Source organism: Plasmodium malariae (genome assembly GCF_900090045.1).
Source record: "Plasmodium malariae genome assembly, chromosome: 13".
In the NCBI taxonomy this organism is placed as follows: domain Eukaryota; phylum Apicomplexa; class Aconoidasida; order Haemosporida; family Plasmodiidae; genus Plasmodium; species Plasmodium malariae.
In genome coordinates, this window is record NC_041787.1 from 686,389 (window position 1) to 714,240 (window position 27,852).

At 26.7% G+C, this 27,852-nt stretch overlaps 6 protein-coding genes across 6 annotated transcripts; 2 read left to right on the forward strand and 4 right to left on the reverse strand.

Annotated features, from left to right (window-relative positions):
• Nucleotides 1–458: 458 nt before the first annotated feature.
• PmUG01_13022400 (HSP40, subfamily A, putative) lies at nucleotides 459–2,423 on the reverse strand (the record flags this gene model as incomplete). Its single annotated transcript, XM_029007196.1, has 2 exons — nucleotides 459–1,658; nucleotides 2,358–2,423. 2 exons carry the CDS (start codon nucleotides 2,421–2,423, stop codon nucleotides 459–461), a joined length of 1,266 nt encoding a protein of 421 aa, XP_028863610.1.
• Nucleotides 2,424–6,928: 4,505 nt separating this feature from the next.
• TRAPPC5 (trafficking protein particle complex subunit 5, putative) lies at nucleotides 6,929–7,483 on the forward strand (the record flags this gene model as incomplete). Its single annotated transcript, XM_029007197.1, has 1 exon — nucleotides 6,929–7,483. One exon carries the CDS (start codon nucleotides 6,929–6,931, stop codon nucleotides 7,481–7,483), a length of 555 nt encoding a protein of 184 aa, XP_028863611.1.
• A 3,110-nt stretch (nucleotides 7,484–10,593) lies between these two features.
• Nucleotides 10,594–13,560, forward strand: PmUG01_13022600 (succinyl-CoA ligase, putative; the record flags this gene model as incomplete). Its single annotated transcript, XM_029007198.1, has 1 exon — nucleotides 10,594–13,560. The coding sequence occupies one exon, from the start codon at nucleotides 10,594–10,596 to the stop codon at nucleotides 13,558–13,560; it is 2,967 nt and encodes a 988-aa protein (XP_028863612.1).
• Nucleotides 13,561–14,915: 1,355 nt separating this feature from the next.
• PmUG01_13022700 (conserved Plasmodium protein, unknown function) lies at nucleotides 14,916–16,670 on the reverse strand (the record flags this gene model as incomplete). Its single annotated transcript, XM_029007200.1, has 1 exon — nucleotides 14,916–16,670. One exon carries the CDS (start codon nucleotides 16,668–16,670, stop codon nucleotides 14,916–14,918), a length of 1,755 nt encoding a protein of 584 aa, XP_028863613.1.
• Nucleotides 16,671–18,615: 1,945 nt separating this feature from the next.
• PmUG01_13022800 (conserved Plasmodium protein, unknown function) lies at nucleotides 18,616–19,416 on the reverse strand (the record flags this gene model as incomplete). Its single annotated transcript, XM_029007201.1, has 1 exon — nucleotides 18,616–19,416. One exon carries the CDS (start codon nucleotides 19,414–19,416, stop codon nucleotides 18,616–18,618), a length of 801 nt encoding a protein of 266 aa, XP_028863614.1.
• Nucleotides 19,417–21,893: 2,477 nt separating this feature from the next.
• On the reverse strand, nucleotides 21,894–24,233 carry PmUG01_13022900 (pantothenate kinase, putative; the record flags this gene model as incomplete). Its single annotated transcript, XM_029007202.1, has 1 exon — nucleotides 21,894–24,233. One exon carries the CDS (start codon nucleotides 24,231–24,233, stop codon nucleotides 21,894–21,896), a length of 2,340 nt encoding a protein of 779 aa, XP_028863615.1.
• Nucleotides 24,234–27,852: the final 3,619 nt, after the last annotated feature.

The following is a 27,852-nucleotide window of genomic DNA, read 5'->3' on the forward strand; positions in this document are numbered from 1 at the left end:
GAGTGGTCAGTTCAAGTCTGGCTTCTTTTGCTTTTCATTATTGTTGTTCAAAATTGTCAAGATATTTAATGATTTTCTTTTTTAATTAAAATATACATTTATTATGTATATATATATATATATATATATATATATATATATATATATATATATATATATATATATATATATGGCAGTGATCGCTTTTATTCTTCCATGGTAATTATATGCAAGTTCTGTGATTTTATAAAAATGGCATTCAAAATGTTACTTCCTTTTTGAAGTATTTTTTTTTTTTTTTTTTTTTTTGAATAATTTTATTATTTTTTTTTCTTTTTTGACTCATTTATATCTGTTTTATTTATATTTTTTACGAAACTTGCACATTATGCTCAACATTTTTTTGAAATGGCAAATTTAGAAAAATAATAACAACTGTTAAGCTTAAATGTTATTGCCATGCACAACTACTACATATACTACTGCTGTGCACAAGCAACCCTTCCTCCTTCCATTTCCGGCTGATGCTCCTCATCCTCATAAGCCTCCTGTTGCTGCTTTTTGCTTACCCTCTGTTTTATGTACTCTTTGTCAACAGCTTGACAAGTAACAACTTCACATTCACTATTTTCCAGGTCGTATTTCTTTTCGCTTTCATTTTGTTTTTTTAAAATTTTCAAAATTTCTTTCTTTTCATTAGTAATAATTAAATCCATTGGGTATTCCACTTCAAAGGTTAAGTATAAATTTCCTTTTTTAAAAGGATCCTTGTATGTTGGCATTCCTTCATCTACTATTTCTCTTATATCACCATGTCTTATAAAACCTGTATTTGTACAATCTACTAGAATTTTCCTTTCATCAAGATGATTTATTTCAGCAATAAAACCTGTCAATGATTCGTATAAAGAAATTTTATGACTCATAAATAAGTCTACTCCCTCTCTTCTAAATACAGGATGCTGTTTCTCATTTAATATAACAACTAAATTACCAGTAATTACATTTGGCTTTTCATCAGCTTCTCCATTAAATACAATTTTGTGTTTATTAGGTGCACCTTTAGGTATATACACTTCTATAATTTTTCTCGTTTTTAATACACATCCTCCTTTACAATTAACACATTTATCTTTCTCGTTAAATATTTTCCCCTTTCCTCTACATCCATTACATGTTACTTCAGTTTGATGCAAAACACTTGAGTGATATCTCATGTATGTTTTTGTTCCTCTTCCATTGCATTGTTTACAATCAACTTTTGCATCCTTTGGACCACCATGACCTTCACAATTGGAACATATAACATCTTTACTAATAGCTAGCTTTTTTGTTGCGCCATTATATAACTGCTCAAGAGTAACCTTTACCTCACTTACAATATCTTCACCTCTTTTTTTTTTTCCTTTTCCTGCATTTAATATAAAATCAAATAAATCTGTTGCATCAGCAGGTTGTTCCCCATTTTCCAATCCTTCTTCACCATATTCATCATACAATTTTCTTTTTTCTTCATCAGCTAATATTTCATATGCTCTTGATATTTCTTTAAACTTTTCTGGATCTCCACCTTTATCAGGATGATGTATTATGGCAAGCTTTCTGTAAGCCTTTTTAACTTCATCGGTGGTACAATTTTTTTTTAAATTCAAAATTTCATAATATTTTGAATTATTTACCTGAACAAACAAGAAAAAAAAAAAATTATATGTAAAAAGTTAAAAAAAAAAAAAAAAAAGAAAAAAATTATATGCATTGTTCATAATTTTTTTTTGGCATATTTTTACACTTGCGCTTGTTTATTTCATTAGCACAACTTCGTAAACCGAAGAAGGCACAAGAAATCGGTTGCGCAAGTGGTCCAACACAATACGACTACTTATGTATATGCATTTATGCATATATATGTAAAAATTTACGTATATATGTATGTATATACGTATATATGTATGTACATATGTATGTATATATGTACGTATGTTTATATGTATGTATATATGTACGTATGTTTATATGTATGTATATATGTACGTATGTTTATATGTATGTATATATGTACGTATGCTCATACAACATTTAGCAATCAAGGTTTCATATTAATTTATGAACTACTAAAATTAATATTCACCAGATGTATTTCTCATTTTTGTACATGATAAAACTAAGATATTCCTCGCAAATGATATAATATGCAACATAATAATTTTTATGTATTTATTTACGCATAAACTTAAATACATATGTATTTGTATATGTATGTAATTTATTTAAGTAGGTACGTTTTTGCGCATATACTTATGTTTGTAGGTATGTACTTATATATACATATATATGTATATATACATATATAAAATAACAGTTTCTTTTCTTTTTCTTACTTCTCTTTTTCTACGGGCTTGTTGCCCACCCATAGAATCAAATGGAAAACCAGAAGAGAAAAACATTTTATATTAATTTTACGATATATATTATTTATTCAGTTATATATATATATATATCTTTGGAGTGTTCTACAAAACGAAATTTTTTTTTACTTATTTTCTTAATTTCTTAAACTTTATTATTTTATGTTAATTTTATTTCATGTAGTTTTTCACATTAAACGTTTTTTTAATCTTTCCTGTTATTTTTCTCTAATATTATATATATATATATATTATATATATTTATTTATTTATGTATATATATATACATAAATTTTAAATGTTAAAATTAATTCGAGTATGTAATTATATATAATACTACATTAGCATTCCTAATTTTTTTCCCATTTCATTTTTTTTTCTTTTATAAATTTTATATTTTTTATACTTATTTTATATTTTTTCATGACCATTGTGAAAATGCATGTTGCTGCTATATATTTTTATTTTTTTAAACTTGGCCCCTCCTGTACATTTAAGCATATACAATGAGAATGAATATGTATATATATATATAACGTATCACACGTTTTTTATTTTTTTATTATTTTTTATAAATTGCCAAGCTTACAATTAAAACTATATTCTCTTATCTTTTTTTGGCGATACAACGATATGTCAAAAGGTACATATATGTACGCATATATAAATATATATATAAATGTATAAGTGTATATATATATATATTTATTAAGGGCACATTTGTTTTTTGTTTTTTTTTAAACACAATGAAAAAAAAATATAAAAGCCTTCAATTTAAGATTTAATTGCAATCTTTATTACAGTTTTATTTGCACTTAAAATTTCAATTTCAATTTCAATTTTTATACCATTTATTATTTTATTTTTTATTTCATTTTTTATTCCAATTTTAATTCCTACTTCAACATACTTGTTTGCTATTATTTTGCCTTTTTATACTTTTCTTTTTCGTTCTGCACTTTTCAAACGTGAATTTCGTATGACTTTGTAGGACATTATGTTTGTGAATATACTATTGAGAATTCCTTTATATATGTCTTTATAATGAAAAATTAAAATTATAAATAGAGTAGAAATAGGCTTTTTTTTTTCTCTTTTTTCTTTTTTTTTTTTTTATTTCCCCTTTGTGTATTATAAGAGAAAAAAGTTTATTTCTTTAATGTGTTCTATGAAAAAATCGAATTTTTTTTTTTTTTTTAAATAAATGAAAAAGCACAAAACATACTTCTATGTAAAAATATGTAAATGTAGAGAAGCATATATAAACATATAATAAATATCTACATAAGTACATACATATAAATCATTTAAGTACTTAGAAGTTCATATATATAAATTATATACATTTGTAATATACTTTTCTACAGGAGTAAAAAATAAAGCAATATGAGAAAAAGCGGTTATATATTTTTTTTTTTTTTTTGAAAGAAAAAAAAAAGCTTTTCTATGTTTAAAATAAAATAAAATATAAAAAAATTCAAAAGTAAAAAAAAAAAAAATAATAATAATAGCAATATTAAATCATTGTAATTTTCCTAACACTTGCAAATTTAAAGGTAGTTTATACATTTGTAACCTACTAAAAATGAAATCTTTTTAATTTTTTCAAAAATTGTAATTGGTGCGAAATGGTTTATTAATATTGTGATATATAAAAAATAAGAATATATTGAAACTTCGTAATAAATATGATATATATGGAAATACAATTTTATATAATAAATATAATTAATTAGCATTGTATAGTATGTTCTTACATTAATAATCCTACTTTTAAAAATATATGTTTCAAGATGTGCGTATAAAGGTGGTTCTCTATTTATTTAACACTATTTATTTTTTCAATTTTACTGTATTTTCGTTTTTAATAAAACATATATGTATGTATATATGTATGTATATATGTATGTATATATGTATGTATAAATGTATATATGTATGTATATAACAAGTAACTTAAGCATTCTATCAATAGGTACAACAGTAAGGAGTTATAATATATTTACATAAACACATGTATGCACATCCATACATATGTATATTAAACATATGTTTATATATATACATATATGTGTGTATGTCAAAATGACGAAGCGCCTTTTTACCTAATTTCTCAATTTCGCAACATGGTATAAAATAAAAGTATGAGGGGATGGGCTTTGTTATGTATGTACACATTTGTATATGTTTGTTTATGTATGTATGATGTAAAGATTATCCTATCTATAAGGAATTATTAAACAATTACGTATTTTTTTTTTAATTGTTAAGTTTTATTGAAATAATTAATGATATATAATATATAAAAATTACTTGTATACCTGTATTTTATTCATTCTTTTGCATATTCTATGTTTTAGTTTGTACGTAAATAATGTTATGGTGCATTATTTTTATTGTACATATGCCCAAACTTGGTGAAGAGGTTGTAAAAGTTTATATATATATATATATTATATGCCATATGGAAACAAACGAACGGAGGACTGCATCTTATCAATATTATTATCCACTATTTATTTTTTTTCAATTTATTTCTTTTAAATGTTATGCTATTACACGTGTGCATACAACTTGGAAAAATATGTATTATGTATAGGTCATATTAATTATAAACTATACAATTATTAAAAGGTGATACATTGTGTATTATAATATAACATGATTTAGAACAAAAGGGGTATAAATGCTTAACGCATTTATTATTTTAAGTACTATTTAATTTTATGCATAGATGAAATTTCGTAAATTTAATCAACTTTAAAGAATTGAGCTTCCTTTTTCTTTTTTTCGTTTTTTCCTTTTTTTGGCGTCCAATTAATATATAAATAACTGTAGCTTATTTCTGATTGAAATAATTTTCCTATAAAGGATTAGTAATAAAAATAAATAAATAAATAAATAAAATAAAATAAAATAAAATAAAGCACATTAAAACATAATACGGCATAATAAAATTAAATGATATTTTCTCAAATTATGAGGAAACAATTAATCCATTTTTCTCTCTCCCTTTCTCCCCTTCATTTTAAAAGTTGTGTCTTTCTTAGCAAGATATTATATTTTCTTCATTTTGGTGTTAAATCATTCCAAGTGTGATAGTATGTTAAATAATGCTCTTTTCGAATTAGTCATTTATTACACAAAAGTATATTAAAAGTGGAGAAGACATTGTTTTTTCTTTTTTCCTTTTTCTTTTTTCCTTTTTCCTTTTTCCTTTTTCTTTTTTCCTTTTTCTTTTTTCCTTTTTCCTTTTTCCTTTTTCTTTTTTCCTTTTTCCTTTTTTTTTTTTTCTTTCCTTTTTCTTTTTCTTTTTTCCTTTTTCCTTTTTCCTTTTTCTTTTTTCCTTTTTCCTTTTTCCTTTTTCCTTTTTCCTTTTTCTTTTTTCTTTATTTTTTCTTTTTTGCTTTTTCTTTATTCCTCTTTATTTTTTCCTTTTTATTTTTTATTTTTTTTCTAGCCAAATATATTAAATTTATTTTATATTTTTTTTGTTCCTCCAGTGTACACAACATTATTGTCTAAATTTTTTTTATAACAAAAATATGAAAGCAGAGAATTACAGGCGCAAAATGTAATGCTCTCCTTTTGCTAATTTTTTCCCTTCTCCGAAAAGTGCAAGTAGGTATATATATATATATATGTATATGTTTACGTATGTATATGTTTATGTATGTATATGTTTATGTATATGCATGTATATTTGTAAGTATATATATGTATGAATATGTATATATATATACATATATATATGTACGCATATTTGTACGTATGTATGTACTCAAATATGTACTCATGTATGTACATATGTAAATATATACACAAGCACAATGAGTACAAGCAGTAAGGCACTATTTTTTTGGTAAAAAACAAAATAATTCTATAACGTTAATATTGTTTTCACTTAAAGTGCTGTTAGCAAATATAAACAAAAAATGATAGGCTGAACTGTTCCGTAAGGCTGTGCAGAATTTTACGCAAGTAAGAAAGTAATAAAGCTTTTACGGCAAGCAAAAAAAAAAAAAAAAAAAAAAAGTATATACATATAATATTCTCGCAAATGTGTATAATCCATTGAGCATGTCGTAAAATGCTTAAATATGGGGATACTGCAGCGCAAACAATATCGCAGCTATCGCGTAAATGCAAATAAAAGGTGGGCTCGATCTTTAAAAAAAAAAATAGTACATAATATCATTGATTTATGAAGGGGGAAACAAATTTTAAAAGCTCGTTCAAGGCATGTAAAAATTAAAAAGATACATTGTAATTATTTGTAATTCATTGTTCTTATTATTTGTTATTGTTACTCGTTAAATGTGTAAGAGTTAGGCACAGTTATTAATGCATTAACTAATCATAGAGTCCATTGAGAAGCGCAAGTGATACGAAGTTACACTAAGTAGCACTGAGCTTCGCTAAGTAACAGTAAGTAGCACTTAGCTGTACTAACCTACACTAAGTAACACTGAGTAACAATAAGTAAGAAACTATAAGTGTATACGCTGCACGCGCACACAACATTAATAACTAAAAAAACAAATATGAACAAGAACAAAATTTCTGTAGAAAAAGAGCTAAATAAAGTAAAACAAGATGTGAGCCTAAGCGCATTTAGTATCTTATTCAGTGAAATGGTGCAATATTGTTTATACAAAAGTAAAAGAGGTTATAGGATCGAAGATTGTTTACACGAAATGGGATTACGCGTAGGCTATAAATTAAATGAATACCTAACATATAAAAATAAAGTGAAAAGAAGTATAAATATTATTAATATACTTACATTTATTTCAAAATATGTATGGAAATATTTATTCCAGCATTCTTCGGATTTACTTAAATCACAGGACAGTATATATGAATATATGATATGCGATAAAAATATTTTACTTAACAAATTTATAAACGTACCAAAAGATTATGGAAATATAAATTGCGCTTCCTTTGCTGCAGGAATTGTCGAGGGTTTCCTGTGCAGCTCGGAATTTCAAGCAGAGGTAACTGCTCATACGATATATGAAAATGATAATAATTATAACACAACTATTTTTATTAAATTTTACCCGGAGGTTGTAGAACGAGAAAAGAACCATTAAAAGGGGATGTGCGTTTGTATGTGTATGGGTATGTGTATGCGCGTTTGTAAGTTTATGTGTGTGTGTGTGTATGATCAGAATGGTACTGCAATTTGGGCTATGAAGACTAGCGCGTCAATTTTTAACTACCCCGCTTACGTAAGCAAGTACATACGTGTATGCATATATACATACATACACGCGTTCATATGTATATTTATTTATACACGTACGCGTGTGCATAACGTTATAGGTGAGCTGAGCTTGGTAGCCGTGAAAAAAGAAATTATCACCATATGACAAATATTCGAACTTTCATTTTTTCGAAATAGCTAGCTCGTTTCGCTATTAGTAATATATAAAACAATGGATTAACTAGTTCGAACAGTGTTTATACGGATATATATACCTTCATATATCTGCATGTATCTGCACGTATCTACGTGTATCTGCATATATATATATATATATATATATACACGTCGGACCACTTTGGAATTTTTGTAAAAGCATGACAACGAATTGTATCAGTTGTGCCACATGTTGTATCCCCCAAAGAATTATGCATGGCCATGCTGTATTGTATTTGTGAAAATAGGTATTTACAGTTACCTACATACACACATGAACATGATACACAAACGATTACGCATTTTAGCTGTATACATTTACATTCCCGAGATGCAGGTGGAACAAACAAATGGATGGTAAACACTCACATATTACAGGGACACAAAACGAAAGAACTTGATTTTTTACAAAATTGAATATATTTTTTTAGAAAAAGGAAAAATTAGAAAAGACGGATTGTACATTCTACATAAACGCGTGTAAACATTAAAATATGAGAAAGACAACAACAAAAAAAAAAAAAAAATAAATAAATAAATGAATAAATGAATGAATAAATGAATGAATGAATAAATGAATAAATGAATGAATGAATGAATGAATGAATGAATGAATGAATGAATGAATGAATGAATGAATGAATGAATGAATGAATGAATGAATGAATGAATGAATGAATGAATGAATGAATGAATGAATGAATGAATGAATGAATGAATGAATGAATGAATGAATGAATGAATGAATGAATGAATGAATGAATGAATGAATGAATGAATGAATGAATGAATGAATGAATGAATGAATGAATGAATGAATGAATGAATAAATGAATAAATGAATGAATGAATGAATGAATGAATAAATGAATGAATAAATGAATAAATGAATAAATAAAATAGAGTAAATAATAGTAAATTAAAGCATAATGTTGTAAATTATGACAACGAAATTGTCGGAAATTAAAAATAGCAAAGAACGCGCAGTACTTTTATAAAAATGCCCTATTTTATATATCTCACCTGACAAAGTACTGAAACATTTTCAAAAACATGTAAAAAATGATATATATTTGTATGAAGGGGAATATTATTATATTTATATTTTTTTTTTTTTCTTGTGTTGTAAAGAAAGATAACAGGCTCTTCCCTTTTGCTAAAGACACCCACTTATTTATATTAAAGGCTGTGCACATAAATGTATATATATACATACTTATACATATATATACATGCAAATATATATATCCTTATATATATATATATATATATATACATACATATACATATATATGCATATATATGTATGCATGTTAAATGTATGTAGTTTACCATTTCCTGCGTATCAGTTTGTGCTGTTGGAGCCTATTATATGCATACATTTTAATGTTCTTTTACTTGAACAATTTTTTTTTATGGAAATAAAAAAGCGCAAAAGGAACAATAGTTGAATAAGAATATATATAATACCACGCTAATATTTTACTGAAAACGCTACACAGAAGTTGAACTAGGTTCTTACTCTTCTTTCTTGTTCTTTTATTTTTATTTTAATAAAGGAAAAGAAATATGTAAAAAAAAAAAGTTTAATCCCATTTTGCATTATTGCAGTATTGGCATAATGAAATATTCAAATATACAAATATCGAAATATTTCCTTGTAAGGAATAGTCCAATCTTAGAAAAAAAAATAAAATAAATATTGTATATATCTATATCTATATATATATCTATATATATATATATATATCTATATATATATATATACATACACATATATATAAATATAAACATATACATATACATATACATATATGACAACATGCAATGCACCGTTTTTTATTTTTCTTTATGACACATTTACATATACATACGCACATGTACTTACCAGTTTAAGAATTTTTTCCTTTTTTTACATAAAATTTATGCATTTTTAGTTTTTTGTTTTTATTTTATTTCACTTAATTTCATTTTTATTTTATTTTTTTTTCCTTTACGTTTTATTCCTATAAACCGAAAAAACATATGAAGTAAAAATTATTTTCCATTTTTTGCGTAGTATAAGTGGGTATGTGCTTGTATTACTGTCCTCTTAACTCGAGCTCCTTTTTCGGAAATTTTTATGTATCAAGAGAGAGAAAGAATAAAAAAAAAGAGGAGGTATAAAAAAAAGAAAAAGCATTGCCATGCTTACGCAAAATATACATGAATGAATGCATATACTTATGTATACTTTTATACACATATACGCTCAACTCCATGTTTGTGAACACTACCTATAAGCTAACTTCTGAACTGACGCAGTGTACAAGCAGAAGTATCCTCCTCAGAGAGATTACAAGTTATAAGTGAAACTAGAAGCTGCACTTTTGAGTATATATACATTTTTAGGTGTGATCTTACAAAAATAAAAAGAACAAAATAGATTTGCTAGCTTATTTTTTATCATTTGTGTATTAAATTGATTTGGAGCGACTTTTATCCACCTGTTCATGTATGTTCGTATGTATAGTTGTCCACGCGTAAGTTTGTATAAGCGTAATCCGTGTTTTACGTTATATATGCATGTATATGTGTGTAACGGTACTCTCATAGAAGTACATACATGTACGCCCTCGCATATACATATTTATACACAATTACATATGTAACCACACATACGTGTTTACCCATACATACATATTTATATACAATTACGTATTTCCATACGCATACCAATTTGCAAACGTTCACATTCGTGCACACGAGGGGCCTCCCTTGTGGAAAGAGCAAGAGAGTACCATGAAAGTGAAAAAGAATATTTTCATCTCAAAAAACTACTACAGTGTGTGGCTTGGATATAATAAGAATGTACAACAAAATGCATATTTTAAAAATAGCTTAGATTACATTTTTAAGCCTAAGAGTATTGGAATAATAGGAGCAACAGAAAGGAAAGGGTCAGTTGGTAATTCTATAGTAAATAATTTACTCAAAGGCGAGAATAATACATACAAATTGTATTATATAAACAGTAAAGGTAGTAAAATATATGACAGAGAAAGTTATAAGAGTGTAAAGGATATAGAAGATGGTAACTTAGACTTAGCAGTAATAGCAGTACCAAGGAATCATGTATTGAATGTAATGAAAGAATTGAAAAGTAAGAATGTAAAAGGAGTTGTAATAATAACAGCTGGTTTTAAAGAGACAGGAGCAGAAGGGTTAGAATTAGAAAAAGAAATATTAAAAGTAGCAAAGTCAGGTAATATAAGAATAATAGGACCTAACTGTTTAGGTATTATGAATTCATATCATAATATGAATGCATCATTTGCAGATAATGAAATATTGAAAGGGCATTTTTCTTTACTATCACAAAGTGGTGCTATATGTTCGGCTGCATTAGATTTAGCACTTCAGCATAATATTGGTTTTTCCCATTTCATTTCAGTAGGTTCTATGTGTGATATTCAATTTTATGAACTAGTTGAATATCTTTTTTATGATATAAATACAAAATATATATTATTATATGTAGAATCCATTGGTGATTTGAATAAATTTGTATCTGTATGTAAGAAAGTATGTTTATATAAGCCTATTATTCTTTTAAAAAGCGGTAAAACCGCTAAAGCAGCAGAAGCAGCCATTTCACATACGGGTTCTATGGTTGGAAATTATGAAATCTTTTATGCATCTATGAAAAAATTAGGGGTTCTAGTTGCAGAAAATTTTGAAGAATTATTTCATATGTGTAAAATTTTAAATTGTACAAAATATCCAGAAACTAATGAAATATGCGTAGTAACTAATGCAGGTGGACCAGGAGTACTCTTAGTAGATAATATTGTGAAAAATAATGGTATATTATCAAATTTAAATGAAAAATTAAAAAAAAAATTAGACACATTCTTACCAGAGTCATGGAGTAAATCTAATCCTGTAGATATACTAGGAGATGCATCGCCATCATTATATAAAAAAACGATAGAAGCATTAATAAAAGATGGTCAATATAAAAATATTATACTCTTATTATCACCTCAGAGTGTAACAGATCCTCTGAACACTGCTAAAGAAATTATTAAAATTAAAGATGATAAACACATGAAAGATAATGTTATACTGTTGTGCAATTATTTGGGAGGTACATCATTAGAAGAGTCTACCACCATACTCAACAAAAACAATTTGCCAACTTTCGTTTATCCTGAGCACTCAGCTCAAAACTTGCTAAAAATGCATGAAAATATTACTCACATACAGGGTTTATACGAAGAAATTCCCGACTTTTTAGCTGATTCGGACAAAAATTACTACATAAATGAGCTAATACGGGAGCAGTACTTGGGTAAAAGAGACCAAAATAGAGGAAATGTAAATGATCGCTTAGCTGGAGAAAACTCAGGTAGTAGGGGTTTGCAGGAAAGGATCCAAACGGCAGTTGATATAATATACAAGTCCATAGAAAAAGAGCATTTCATCTTGAATGAATATGATTCAAAAATGATATTGCAAAGTTATGGCATACCAGTTGTAGGTACTAAAATATTTAAAACGCTTGATGATATAGAAAAATGTGAAAGCTTTTCTTTCCCATGTGCAATGAAAATATATTCAGATACTATAACACATAAGAAGGACATAGGAGGAGTTATACTGAACATTAGTAATAAGAAAGAATTAATAGAAGCATATAAAAAAATATATGACAATATTAAAAAGTATAACCTAGAAAAAGAGTTTAAAGGGGTAACTATACAAAATATGGTAAACACAGATGACGGAATTGAATTAATTCTAGGTTATTACTTTGATAAACATTTTGGACCTGTTTTATTATTTGGATCTGGAGGTTCATATGTCGAAATATTTAAGGATAGTGTATTGTTGATACCTCCACTTACCTTTTCATATACGCATCATACAATTAAAAACACAAAAATATATAATGCCTTGTTAGGAAAATCGTCTAGATTTAAAAAATGTGAAATGCCAAAACTTATAACTACAATTATAAAATTCTCACAACTTATTGCAGATTTGCTTCCTTACATAAATGAATGTGATATTAACCCGCTCTTTGTGTCTGGGGGTAATATCGTTGCACTCGACGCTAGGTTTACCTTACGAAAGGAGCTTGGTTCTAAAGCAGCGCATGTTAGCGGAAGTACAAGTGAAAGTACCATTAATTTTGATGCGTATGCAAAGGACTATCCTATCGATTTTGTGTTTTTCCCCTGTTCATCCGAGCACAATGAAGCAGTAACCACAGAGGATACAACAACATATATGCGCACGTGGGACGATTCCCATCCCATTATTAGATGTATTCACGCATATGATGTTAAATTAATTCTTAAGTTTCTTCAAAGAAATTACAAAGAATTATACCATAGTACCTTTTTCTTTACCAGTATAGAAAATATAAAAACAAAATTATTTGCGTACGATTTGTGTAATTGTGATTACGATATATATAATGTAATTTTGTATATATCAAAAAATGAAATTAACGGATTGGTGAAAGTTGAAAAAAGAAAAGATAATCATTGTTATATTTATGCAAAGGATAAAAATATATTCGCTCATTTAATACAGAAAATACATCTGCTTTCAAAAATTAACAACACGCAAAAAATTCTGTTATATTTGAAAAATGAATCACCATATATAGAAGATTTGAAATCTATTGGTTATACATTAGATCATACACGAGAGGATTTGACATGTTACGTGTGCTCAGAATTGACCGCACTCTATTAATCCCCTCTTTTTAAGTAAAATTTTTGAGGATGCACCATGTAATTAGAATTCAAATTGGCATTCGCATTGACATTTACGTGAATATGCGTATTTTTGCCTCATCCCTTTTTTGAATAAGTTCGTTGATTTTTAAAACTATAGCCTGTTTTGCTTTTTAAAAAAAAAAATAAATAAATACATGCACGCGTGCACTAAATCACGCTTATACATATTTACACATATATATATATACATAAACACATATACACTTACATACACTTTACAAAATTTGTGCAGAAGCGTATGAACAGTCACGTGCGCATCAGCACCCACGTGAACATTTTAAATACCAACTAATTTAATATTTAAAAAAAAAAGATTTTTTAATCAAACGCTTTTTAATTTAAATGTATGATCATACTGCAGTTGTTGCAATACATAATATAAACTGCTTAAAATGATGATAAGTCTCCCAAGCACCGGAAAAAATGGCTAGCTATGTATTTGTTTCACACGCACAATTTCATGCAAACATAAAACGTGTACACGCGCATTCATATGTCCATACATGCGCACACACGTGCTCACATACGTGCTCATATACATATGTATGTACGAGTGTCATATATAGAGAGTGCCTTCTTTTTCTATCGTACCCCTTGAGCAGGCCCAGGACGTTTTTCTCTTGCATCTCCAATCCTGTACATCATCTAAAAATTAAAAGTTAACGTTTTGCTAAATCGCTCATGTGGTCATTTTAAGAAAAAATATTGTTTCGCTAATTACACATATAATAATTCAAAATATTCACAAAGTAAGGGATACACTTGCAAATATATAGACAAAGTGAAGGTCTATTTCATTCAAGTATTTTTATCTGAAATACCCCCAAAAAAAGATACTAAAAATATAAACCTTTTTTCCTGTACATGTCAGAAAAAAATGAACGGTCATAAAATAAAGGCACTCAGCTAATAAAACGTCATAACATTAGTAATTCCTGCAATGCTCATGTGAAAATATTATTACTGCAAACAAATCTGACTGACACTGTCCATACCTACAATGGTCTGCAGTAGGGCGACTTATTTTAAAGGATAAATTTCAGCGCCCAATTTCTGCCCTTACTTCCAATCGTTTGAGTAAATACAGAAATTTGTGTGAGCACCACTTCACTTTCATTGGTGTGTTAACTGATGTCCATTTACTACAATTTTGTAAGCGCACCCCATATCCAATATCCCATCTATCCTATATTCATTGCATACAAAAAAAGTAAAAAAAAAAAAAAAAAAAATATCTATTTTACATTCCTTTTTCCCCTGCTATATACATACACCCACAAAATTTTGTTCAACTCGATAAGAAGCAAAAGACTACTCACTTTTAATGATGTTTTCCTTATAAATTATCTTCAGACTACTAGTACTGTGACGCTTTTTTAAAATATCAATTTTGAGCCTAACATTTAACAACAAGTTATCATAATGATACTGGTTTGATGAAAAGAAATCATTCTTATTTAAGTAAAAATAAATCGAATCATTGTTCACATTTTTCAAATATGATGAACTAGCACATCTGACCACTTCTAGCTGTTCAAACTTTAAATTAGAATAGGATGATGGCAATATTGAAAAGCATTCTGTATATAACAAATCGTCTTGTAGCTTTTTCAATTTGCTGCTATTATTTTTAAAAATATTATGATGATATAAAAAGCAATTATGTAATATTTTCAGATCATTAATAGTAGCACTTTTATATACATATTGAAGAGCCATGAATATATGTAAAACGTTTCCTTCTAGTTTTGCAGTTTTACTCTTATTATTATCCTTTTTTCCAATCATTACTAGAAGAAGAGTGTGGGCATATAACAATTTAATCAAATCTGATGTATCATATAAGGACAGATAGTCACTTACACATATGGTAAGCAAGTGCATTAATATATTTTTATTATCATAATCTAACAATATTAGCAAAAGTAAATGAAAAGGTAAAAAATATAAAATGTATCTGTTACAAATGGAACTATAAGTATTTTCATAAATTCGTAATTCTTCATCCTTATCAATTACATTTTCACTTTTTATCGCCTTTCCTCCTTTAACTATAGCACAATTGGCACTTTTACTTCTCTTTTTCCTCTCATTACAACTAGCCAAATCATAGAAGAATAAATTTGTCTTTTCATAATTTGTTTCTCCCCTGTTACTGTTTATATAATTTTCTATATTCATCATTAACAATTCAAATAAGTGTTCATTTCTATATTTGGCTGATACCATTTGCAGAAGAATATAAGAAATATTACTAGGAGATAATAATTTAATATTATTTATTTTTTTTTCAAATTGTGTATGTAAATATGTATTTTCATTTAATCCTATTCTCTTATATGCACTGAGGAATTTAAGAAAATCTTTTAAACTACAACATCTATTACTTTGTTCTATATTTTGTACTTTTTCTACCATTAAATCGATAAACATTTCTGTATAATCATCTAGCCTACTAAAAGCTTCAAATATGGTAAATATATCCTTGTCATAATAATCATAATTTACTATTACACGGTTCATAATATTATGACTTGTGCAGGTATCTACATATAAATAAGATATATTTTTTATAATAGAAACTAACTCATTTTTATAATCATTAATATTATCATTTAGTTGAGACAGTAATGGAAGTTTAACCAACGGATGATGGAAATTTAGTTGTTTAAAAATATTTATCATTATTTTTGTTCTTAAACAAGATTTTATACTTACCAAGTCGTCTATTCGGTTGCATACCATTGCTAGTAAGGTTTCATCCGAATATTTTAACATTACATAATTTTCTAAAACCTTAACTAATTGCGGACAAAAAAAGTCTTCACTAAAGTCGTATATATGATTCGTAATATTTTTTATTAACTCAGTGTCACATCCCTTTTCCTTATTTATTTCGTTCAATAAATTTATGACTTGTTCAGGATTTTTATTTCCTATAGTTATAAAAGTCTCATACTGATTATATATGTCATTTTTTATATTTGAACTGAAGTTCATAAATTTCGGAAAATTCGCTTTTCTAATTTTTACGCACCTTCCAATTTTATGTCCGAGTATAAGCATTCTGTTCAGAAGAAATGGTAAAGTAACAAATAAGATGTTTTTGAAAAAGGGTAAGGAGGAGAAGGGGAGGGACAAAAAAATAAAATAAAAATAAAAAAATAAAATAAAAATAAAAAAATAAAAATAAAAATAAAAAATAATAAAATAATAAAATAATAAAAAATAATAAAATAATAAAATAATAAAATAATAAAAAATAATAAAATAATAAAATAATAAAATAATAAAAAAAAAAAATGTAACAAATTGATCTACATAATTTTTTTATCACATCATTTAACATCGTTTAACGTCTGATCGAAATTTGCACTTCAAAAATGACGCTCATCCAAGTGCGTGCGTGTAACATATGTGAATGTATATATATATATATTTGTAGATGTATACGGTTAGATTAAACTTCAAATAAAAAGCAATGTAGCAAAAAACTAGGATATGTTTAGGTTAATTTAGCTTTTTTTGCTTTTTCCCATTTTGAACTTGGCTGTCAATATCGTTGGTTAACCCTTCATTGATGGGAATTCTTCATATTTTCAACTGCACGTTTTTTGCTCTCTCCCCCCCCCTCAATATATACACACATTTATTTATACATATATATTTTTATGTTAATGTATTTGTACTGTTACTTGCCATAAGTACCTTTCGTTGCTCTTTTTCTGTACATTTTTTCCTTCATATTCATTTTGTTTCCCCTTCTTTATTGAAAAATTCCATCTAACACAACAAAAATGATTTTTACTTAATTTTTTTATTTTTTATTTCTAAGTGTTCCAAAATGTTATAACATTTTTCTCCATACGTAGCTAGCTATTTTATCCAATATAACATCAATTTTTTTTTTTGTTTCATTTTTTGATCCTATACTTTTTTTCATTTTCGTTAAACATACAATTGTGCTGACATGTATGAGTAGTATTATATGTGCTTCTAACATTTGTGGAAATACACAAGCTTGTTTTTGGTTTTATAAAAATGCTGGTACAATGGAAAGAACATTGCACTTCTTTCAAGTTTAAATGCTCCCGTCTGGAAAATGCTCTTTCTGTTATATAGAAATGAACATAATAGTATAATAACAACATATGAAAAGAAAAAAAATAAAATAAAATAAAACAAATACTACCTCTTTTTTCTCCAAATGGTTCTTAAATTAATACATTTATCATAGGACACGTTTAATGCATAAATGAGCGCGTTAAAAAAGGTGAAATTACATGTTAATATGCACATGTATGCAAAAGTGTCCAAACAAATGTAAGTATGTATATGTATGCATAGAAACATATACACACAAATGTACGTACACTAACATATATATGCATCATTCATATATGTATAGTACTTGTTGCAGAGTTATAAAATTTTTTTTTTTTTAAATTTACAGCACAATGAGGCTTAAAAAAAGGAAAGTAATTGATCCCTTTTAAGCTGTACATTAACATAATAACATTGATTAAAATTGTATAAAAAAGGGAAATAATTAAATGAATGTTAAAAGAATAACATGGTGATAAGCACATGGTACATATATTATCACCAAATTTTAATTCTGTATAATTGCATAATATTAGAAAAAAAGAATTATTAACAATATATTATATATATATATATATATATATATATATATATATATATATATATAACACAAAAAAATGAATAAAATGGATTAAAAAAAAAAAAGCACAAATTGGACTAATGGGGATTTGTCAAATTAGCAGATTAACAAAAACTGTTCTTTGATTGATGATCCACGGTGGATCTTCAATGTTCGAGGGGCCAATGGGAAATTTGGTTAACTAGCCATGCAGCAAATGGTAAATTACAAATGGCAGGTTCCAAATGACGAAAAAAAAAATTCTAAATTTGTGTACGTGCCAATTTAACAAAATGCTAAGTTTAAAGGCATCCAAACTGTGCTCAGGAAAACGTCTATAGTCAAAATTCAAAAAGTATTCCTCACATGAATGATATAATCAAACCATGTTCCTAGTGTGAATAATATACTTCCTCCAACATATAAGTAACAAGCATAATTATATAAATGCTCATAAAAAAACATAATACTAGCAACTGTGAATATAAGTCCTCCAAAAAGATTTGACATATACACAATTACAATTTGATATTTCACACCTTTTATATTACGTAGGTTAAAATTATATAAAAAAAATATTGCTCCAACTAAAAAATAAAAACTTCCCAAAATAAATGTAATAACAGCAAAATAATCATCTTTAAAGCAGCAATAAACAGAACCAAGTATGAAAATTGCACATCCTGCTATGTAACATAAAAATCCATAAAATTCTTTTTTTTTTTTATTTTTAACATACATTGCACTTATTAAATTACTATATAAACACATTGCACTTGCTATTGCAAAAATTATACAACCAGCTACATACAATATTGGAAACCGAAAAAAAGCACTACCTATTATAAATAAAAACATGCTAATAAAATTAGCATGATATTCTTTAGGGCAATTAACAATATCTTTTGTTGTTACTTTTCTTTTAAATGTCTTACTGTCACTAATTTGTTTCATTTTTTTTTCCCCATTTGAAGTACTTTTATTATTACCCACAAAAAAATTTGAACTGCTTATACTTACTTTTTTTGTATAAATATCTCCCTTTTTTATGCTTTCTCCTTCTTCCATATCTAATATTTTTGACTCTCGTGTTGAATCACAATCATCATAATCATCACTTCGATTCCCTACACTTTTTAGTTCATACATCGCTTCCTATATTTATATTAGCTTTGTAATATTTCTTTGCTCTCTTTTCTCTATGTTAAGATGGCCTAGGCCCATTTTCTCCACTTAAAATTATTCTACAAACACGTATAAATTTAAAACTTATTCGTTTCACGTTAGTAGGTCTAACACTAATACGTTTTACACTAATACGTTTTACACTAATACGTTTTACACTAATACGTTTTACACTAATACGTTTTACACTAATACGTTTTATACTAATACGTTTTACACTAATACGTTTTATACTAATACTAATACGTTTTACACTAATACGTTTTACACTAATACGTTTTATACTAATAGGTTTTACACTAATACGTTTTATACTAATACGTTTTACACTAATACGTTTTATACTAATACGTTTTATACTAATACATTCACCGGAGATTGGTTTAAAACTTTAACATTTAATACTTATATATTTGGCATACATATATATATATATATATATGTGTATGTATACTTATCACTAAAACAATGATTACTTATTCACTTAATAAGTAGAAATATACATCGATGGATAAATACACATGCATATATTCTTTTATTTTACGAGTGTGAAATTCATCATATATACCAAAAAATTAACACTACAGTGAGTTATTCATTATTCTTTACTGTATGGGCGTATGCACGTGTGTATGTACATGTTTGTATATATATATACATACATACATACACTTTCTTTTTTTTTTTCTATCCAGTAAATATTACGATAAGCTGTAATATAACATAAAAATTATTATTATTAATTTGCACAGAACTACTTTAAATTATATAATTAATTTCTTTATTTCATTTACAATTTCTTGAAAAAAAAAAGAAAAAGTTATACAAAAAAAAGAATAAAACGAATGAACAAATGAACAAATGAACGAATAAACAAATGAACAAATGAACAAATGAACAAATGAACAAATGAACAAATGAACAAATGAACGAATAAACAAATGAACAAATGATCAAATGGACGAATGAACAAATGAACAAATGCGTTAACAAATGAATGCATGAATAAAAGTACACCTTCACTACATTTATGTATTTTTTCTAGTTAAGCCTAATTCCATACGTATTTATACATGTTTCATACATAAGCAAAATTCAACATTTATATGAAACATATTTATCATTATTTATTTACCATTTAACTTTGTTTGAATTTTAGTAAAAAATTATAAAATAAAACTTCTTTTTGGTACCGATGGGACAAAAAAAAAAAAAAAAAAAAAAAGTGAACACATAAAATAAAAAAATATAAAATAATTCCCCATTAATAGTGAAATTTTGGTATAAAGGAGAGGAAAAAAAAAAAATAAAATGAAAATAAAAAATGAATAAATAAATATATAAAGAATAATGAATAAATGAATAATGAATAAATGAATAATGCATAAATGAATAATGCATAAATGAATAACGCATAAATGAATAACGCATAAATGAATAATGCATAAATGAATAATGCATAAATGAATAATGCATAAATGAATAATGCATAAATGAATAATGCATAAATGAATAATGAATAAATGAATAATGCATAAATGAATAATGCATAAATGAATAATGAATAAATGAATAAACAGCATACTAGGAACAATATTATTTCGTTACTACAAAAGTGGGAGTGATAAATTACCCAGGAGAAATAGAGGAATGCGGTGAAATAGTAAATAAATCAAAAATGTGCATGATATTATAAAACAAACGTAACGTTTATTTCTCATTTTTGGATATTCCTTTATTAACTCTCGAAAATATTTTATATAATAGCTTATGAAGGGAAAACATAAAAGTTGGAAATTTTAAAAATATTACTAACATAAAGTTATGATGTTGTCATGTTTTTGAAAAATTTTAATGGCAATTTTTAAATTCGTAATGATTTGTACTAAGTTTTATATAACATTAAAAAAGGGAAAATGAACGAAAAATTCAGCAAAAATAAAGGAAAAATAAAAGAGAAAAAAAAAAAAAAAAAAAAACTATAACATAATTTTTTTTATAATTAAGTTTTTATAAATAAAAATTAATGTAACGCAAATGAAAATATACACACATACATGTATACATATACTTAATAGTACTTATGTGAAATAAACCTGACCCGTGCAGGCAATTCTATTAAAATTATTTGCAAGTTCAATTTACACAAAATGTGTAAGAAGAACGGTTAATGAGGGTAAACACGTATTCACTGCATACACATGTGCGGACGTATTTACATATGTACATACATAGGCGTATAGACAAAAATATACACAGGTATATATATGCACACGCGCGTAACAAAATTATGGTAACAAACAAATCAGGCTTATTAAAAAAATAATAATATATATATATATATGTATGTATGTACTTCGATACACCGTATAAGAGTTATACCCATCTTTTATGCAAAATGAATGCTGTGAATTTCGTTGAAAGCCATGCGTTTCGTTAAATCAGATAAAACAGCTTAACATTTGCAAGGCAGCCCCTAAACTACTAACATAAGGAGAAACTTTGGTAAAATATAATTTCTGCTCATTATGATACATGAACGTTATATAAATTTTCATCAGTTGTAAACAAGCTTCATTGTCCAAAAGTATACCTGAAAAAACAATGTGCTTCACATTATATAAGTAACTATGTATATATGACTGCTGTGCTGAGTTAAATATGACCATAGACAGTAACGATTTCATCAAATCGCATTCCTTTTTATTAAATTTCACTGTACGCTTTTTTTTCCTGCAATGAGTTTTATTGCCAATATTGTTATTAATGAAAAGTCTGTTCTCAGCGCCTTCATTTTTATTTTCCAAAAAAAAATTATTTATCTCACCGTACTCGTTATTGGCACTAGACTGTTCACTCTTATTTTCATTCACGCACTTTATCTTTTCAAATGTATTTTTTCCTGAACAACAATTTATTACTTTGTTAAAATTTTTTTTTCTGATTTGCTCAGAATTTTGTTCGAACTTTCGCATGTTCGTTAAGGGGTTAATTTTTAATCCATTAAATTTTTTATTTAATAAGGGGTAAAGACCTCGTTTGTCTTCGTAGCTATTCATAGTAATATTTTTATTTACCCCCCTTTTAATACATTTTATTTTTTCCTGCGTATTTAAGCTTAATTCTGTATCACTTATGGAATTCCTCAGAAATGTATTTGCTTCTTCTTTTTCACCCTCCTTTTGCAATATTGGTTTTACCTGCTCAGTTATGCAGCTCTCATATGTATAACTAGAATGGCTATAAAAATTTAAAAAAAAAGGTCTACCGCTGTTATTGTTCCGTTTCATATATTTAAACGCCAAATTATTGTGAGTTTTTGAAGTAAAAAAATGGGTACTGCTATTATCACTTCCAGTAAGTGTACTTATGCTACTATCACTAAAATAAGCACATGTACTTGTTTCAAAAGTAGAGCTAGCCACGTCTTCATGGGTATTTATCAGTGCCTTACTATCCCCTTTTGAATTTGTCCCTTCTTCAACATGGTCTTCATTTTCTTTTTCATCCTCATCCACATCCGCATCATAACAGTTAAATAAGCTTTTAATGTTGGATATATGTTGAGCATTACCAAAAAAGGACGCAGTTAGATCGCTACTTAAACCCGCATTGCCATAAGATGTACCATAAATATCACCAACAGTCATATCAAAAGTTCGATTTATCCCATTAATAGCCAGTTTACAAATTCTTTGTAAGGAACAAAATTTTCCAGTTATTAAAAAAAATAAATTTTGAATAGTCTTATAACTAATAAAGCAACTACCAATTCGTTGTATAATATTCTTTTCATTAACTAGGTGATAGCTAATACCTCGTTTTACATTTACTATTAGATAGGGGCATATATTACCAGCTTCTTCTTTGTTCAAAAGATGCTCCCTTAGTTTATTTCTATCATTTATGGAATCTCCTCCATTCTTGACTGCTTCATTGTTCTCTTTTGACATTAAGAAATGATACAGACAACCAGGATAAAATTTCTTTAAAAAGTTTATGGCACTCTGTATGCATTTTATTTCTTTATGATAGTGCATACTTTTAAGTTCTATTAGTTTTCTTAATTTGATCTCTATATAATAATTTTGTCCCCCCGTTAAATTTACTGCTACGTTTTTTATTATGTCTTTGGTACATTTAAACAGAGCTTCCTCAATATGTTTTACCTGTACAGTAAAGAAATAAATTCGGGCTATTTCATCCTCACCTTTCAGAGTATTAATAGCATCACCGTGATTGTCCATATGTATAGTGCTCTTTCCATATATGTCTACTTTTATCGCTTCATCTGTTTGTATATTGATACCCACTTCGCTTTTCACAAAATTATTAAAAATAGGAAAACAATCAAGCAAGTCTTTCTTTTCTTCCCCTTTAAAAAAGTTGGTTAAATGAGCTAGCGAAAATTGTGCATGTTCGCATATATCCGCATTATTTTTTAATACAGCCATTTGGACATCACCTTCAATAATATGTTTTATATTTAGCATATATACAAACATATCTTTTTGCATTTTTAAATAATCATTGTTTGATTTACCATGTGTATTGAATTCATCTTTTTCTTTTCTCTTCTCATATGGTGAAGCATAATTATTACTACATATATTGTTCAATCCCCCATTATTATTATCACTGTAATTATTCTTAGAAACGTCGCTACACGTGTTTCCAATCAAACTATATGCATTTTTTTTTTTTCTAATTTTTTCATTTATTAAAATACTCGTCACATGAACATGACCGAATGAACATTCCACGCCTATGGTGTTACCCATTGTTAAATTTTAGATGATTTTTATATTTGTATTTATTATTATTATTTTTTTTTTTTTTTTTTTTTTTTTTTTTGCTAAATAATAATAATTATATATATTAGTAAAAAGGGAGAATTTTATGTAGCATTATTTTTAAGCTTTCTTTGCAATCAGTAACTAGAGGCATGTTATTTTTGTACTGACGTAAATGGGTTATGAGGCTAAGTGCTACATGTATGTATGTATGTATGTATTGTGCATATATATGTCGGCACATACGTATCTGAATATGCACATATGCAGCTGAGTATAAATTCCTATAATTTCCGCTTTATGTGGACTGACTCCCTCGTTTTAAAAAGGACATAAATAGTAGTAGTACTTATAAAGATATATTCTCCTTTTTTTTAATTTATTTTTTTATTTCCAAGAGTGTTTATATATATTGGAGACATGGTGTAGTTAGCTATTTTGCTAATTCGTTCAGCTAGTAGACTATTCTTATTTACCTATGTATTTATTTGTAGCTTTTTACAAAAATTACAAGTGAAAATTATTACTAATAACAAATAAGGATAGGAATAAAAATTTTTTTATCTTTCTGCGTAATGACTATTTGCTCTATTTTTTGAAGTCCCTAAGGAATGAAATGTAATTAAAAAAAGTAATAACAAAATAAATTAAGAATAAACGAGGAAACAAACGAGGAAACAAACGAGGAAACAAACGAGAGCATAAGCGAGCACACAAGCGAACGAACAAACGAACGAACAAGCGAACGAACAAGCGAACGAACAAGCGAACGAACAAACGAACGAACAAACGAACGAACGAACGAACAACGAACGAACAAACGAACGAACAAGCGAACGAACAACGAACGAACAAGCGAACGAACAAGCGAACGAACAAGCGAACGAACAAACGAACGAACAAGCGAACGAACAAACGAACGAACAAGCGAACGAACAAACGAACGAACAAACGAACGAACAAGCGAACGAACAAACGAACGGCGTAATCGGATGATCACGAACTTTTATTTTAATATTACGCGTTTCTTCTCAGCTTTGTTTATTTGATTTTATTATATTTCGTTTATATTAATACTACTTGAACTATTTTATTTTCAATATGGAGATTAAAAGGCATGTTGATAAGAAGTGAATAATAAAAAGCAGTGTATACAAACATATACAACATGAAAGAGCAGTGAAGTTTGCTAGGAGAGTCATGCATTTTCCGTCGCTTGAGTATTTTCCCTATTCGTTCTTCTATTATATGGAGATATATTTAGACTATTCACATATACACATGTAATTGTTTTTATAATATCACTGACGTTTTTCCAAATATTTTTATAACATTGCATTATAAGAAAAGTTGGAGCTAATCAAGATTTTTAATTTATTTCTTTCAGTTTTGACGTGTTTTATCGTGTTTTGCCATTTTTGCCATATTCCCGTTAGTTTTCTGTTTTGTCCCTATTTGTTTTCCATCTTTTTTTCCATTAATATACTCATATTGACGCTAAAAGAGTGAGCATATTTATTTTTCAGCTAGCCAATATTTAGAGACATATACAATGTCTGTACAGTTGACTGAGTTTTATTATAGTTTCCTTCTAATTCACATTTTTATAATTATGCAAAAAGAACTTTAATGTGTTAAATAGCGAAATTAAATATTTATTACTTATATAATTAACAACACACTGGAATTAGGAGCAACGTACTTTTTTTTGTTTTTTTTTTTTTTCATGTTGTTGTGTTTCCCTTTTTATTTTTTGCATATTGTTTATATAATTTAATATTCAAACATTCTGAGGGTAATATTCTCTCATTTAGTTCAACGATACAAACATGTACGTCACATATGAGCAGTTAAAGGTCGTTCATATTAAGTACTGTAAGCATATCTTGTATATTTTTTTTTTTTTTTTTGAAGTGAACATTTTATGTAAATTTCTATGTAAGCACATATTCACGCACGGGAAGGCCGAGTATAGGTATAGTATACGCAAATGTATACATAACATAAATATATAAAGTATGTGCACGATTATATACAATGCTTAATTTGTTTACGTATATGTATACATGGGAACGTGCATGCGCAAACCAGTATATATGTGTATGAATTCCCTGTATATGTTGACAGTTTAGCGGTATTTACCACCTGTTTTCAAACGTTAACGGGCAAAACAAAGAACAATACAAGAACAAAATGAGAGTAATTGAAGAACAAAATGAGAGTAATAGAAGAACAAAATGAGAGTAATTGAAGAACAAAATGAGAGTAATTGAAGAACAAAATGAGAGTAATAGAAGAACAAAATGAGAGTAATAGAAGAACAAAGGAACAACATAACAAAAACAAAATTTCGACATATAGGAAGGGAGAACTTTTAATATGCGCCTTTTTTTTTTTTTTTTACTAACCTTTTGAAGAATGTACATTTGCCTACATGTGTATGCATAACACATTTTAAATGTTTTCAAAAATAAACGAATTTTATTTCTCCTTTAATTAGTATGCACACACATACATATATATATATATATATATATATATACATCTTAATACGTTGTGTTTTATTGAAATTTCAGGTTGAAATGATCATATAATATTCGCCAATTTACACATGTATCAATTAAGATAAAAAAAAGTATTTATTTTGAAAACTCAAATATTTGCAGAAAAAAAAAAAAAAAAAAAAAAATATATATATATATATATATATATATATATATATTTACACGAAAACGACGTATTTGCAACCATCGTTTGCTTAATACCATATTTATAAAAAGAAAGTACACAAGGAAAATATTAAATACATTTTTGCGGATATCATTGAAACAACGAGTTAGACAATTGTAGGTTATGCACAAGGAAGTTTTTTTGATTTTGGCACTGTCATTAAGTTATTCGGTCATTTTGTAATTTTTTCTACTATATTGCTTTATTCCTTTATTTTTATTTAATTTTTTTTATTTAATTTTTTTATTTAATTTTTTCATTTATTTTTTTCATTTATTTTTTTTATTTTATTTTGTTGCATATTCGGATATATATTCACTTTAAAAATGTTTTAAAGCAAAAATCCAAATGGGAAAAAGGAATAATATAGTGTGTTTACATATAAAGAATAATAATTTCTTCTCGTTAGCTTTTCCTTTTCCTTTTTTTTTTTTTTTTTAATTTAATTTTAATATTTTTCCATTGCGTTCAGAATAGTACTAAACATTATTATACTTTTTTACTCGTCCCAAATTAATTGCAAAATGTAGTGTAGGCAAACATTATATAAAATAAAAATGATTTTTTCTTTTCATAATATTTGGACATTGCCATTTGGATTTCTTTTTTTTCTTTTTTTTTTTCTTTTCAATTTTTCATCTTTTCAATATTTCATCTTTTCAATATTTCATCTTTTCAATATTTCATCTTTTCAATATTTCATCTTTTCAATATTTCATCTTTTCAATATTTCATCTTTTCAATATTTCATCTTTTCACATTTTCGCATATCACCTTAAAAACATTTTTGAAAAGACTGGGGTGCAGCTCTTATTATAAAATTATTACTTTCATATTTTGTTTAAAACTTGACTTTTTCATATTTTCCTATTTCTCT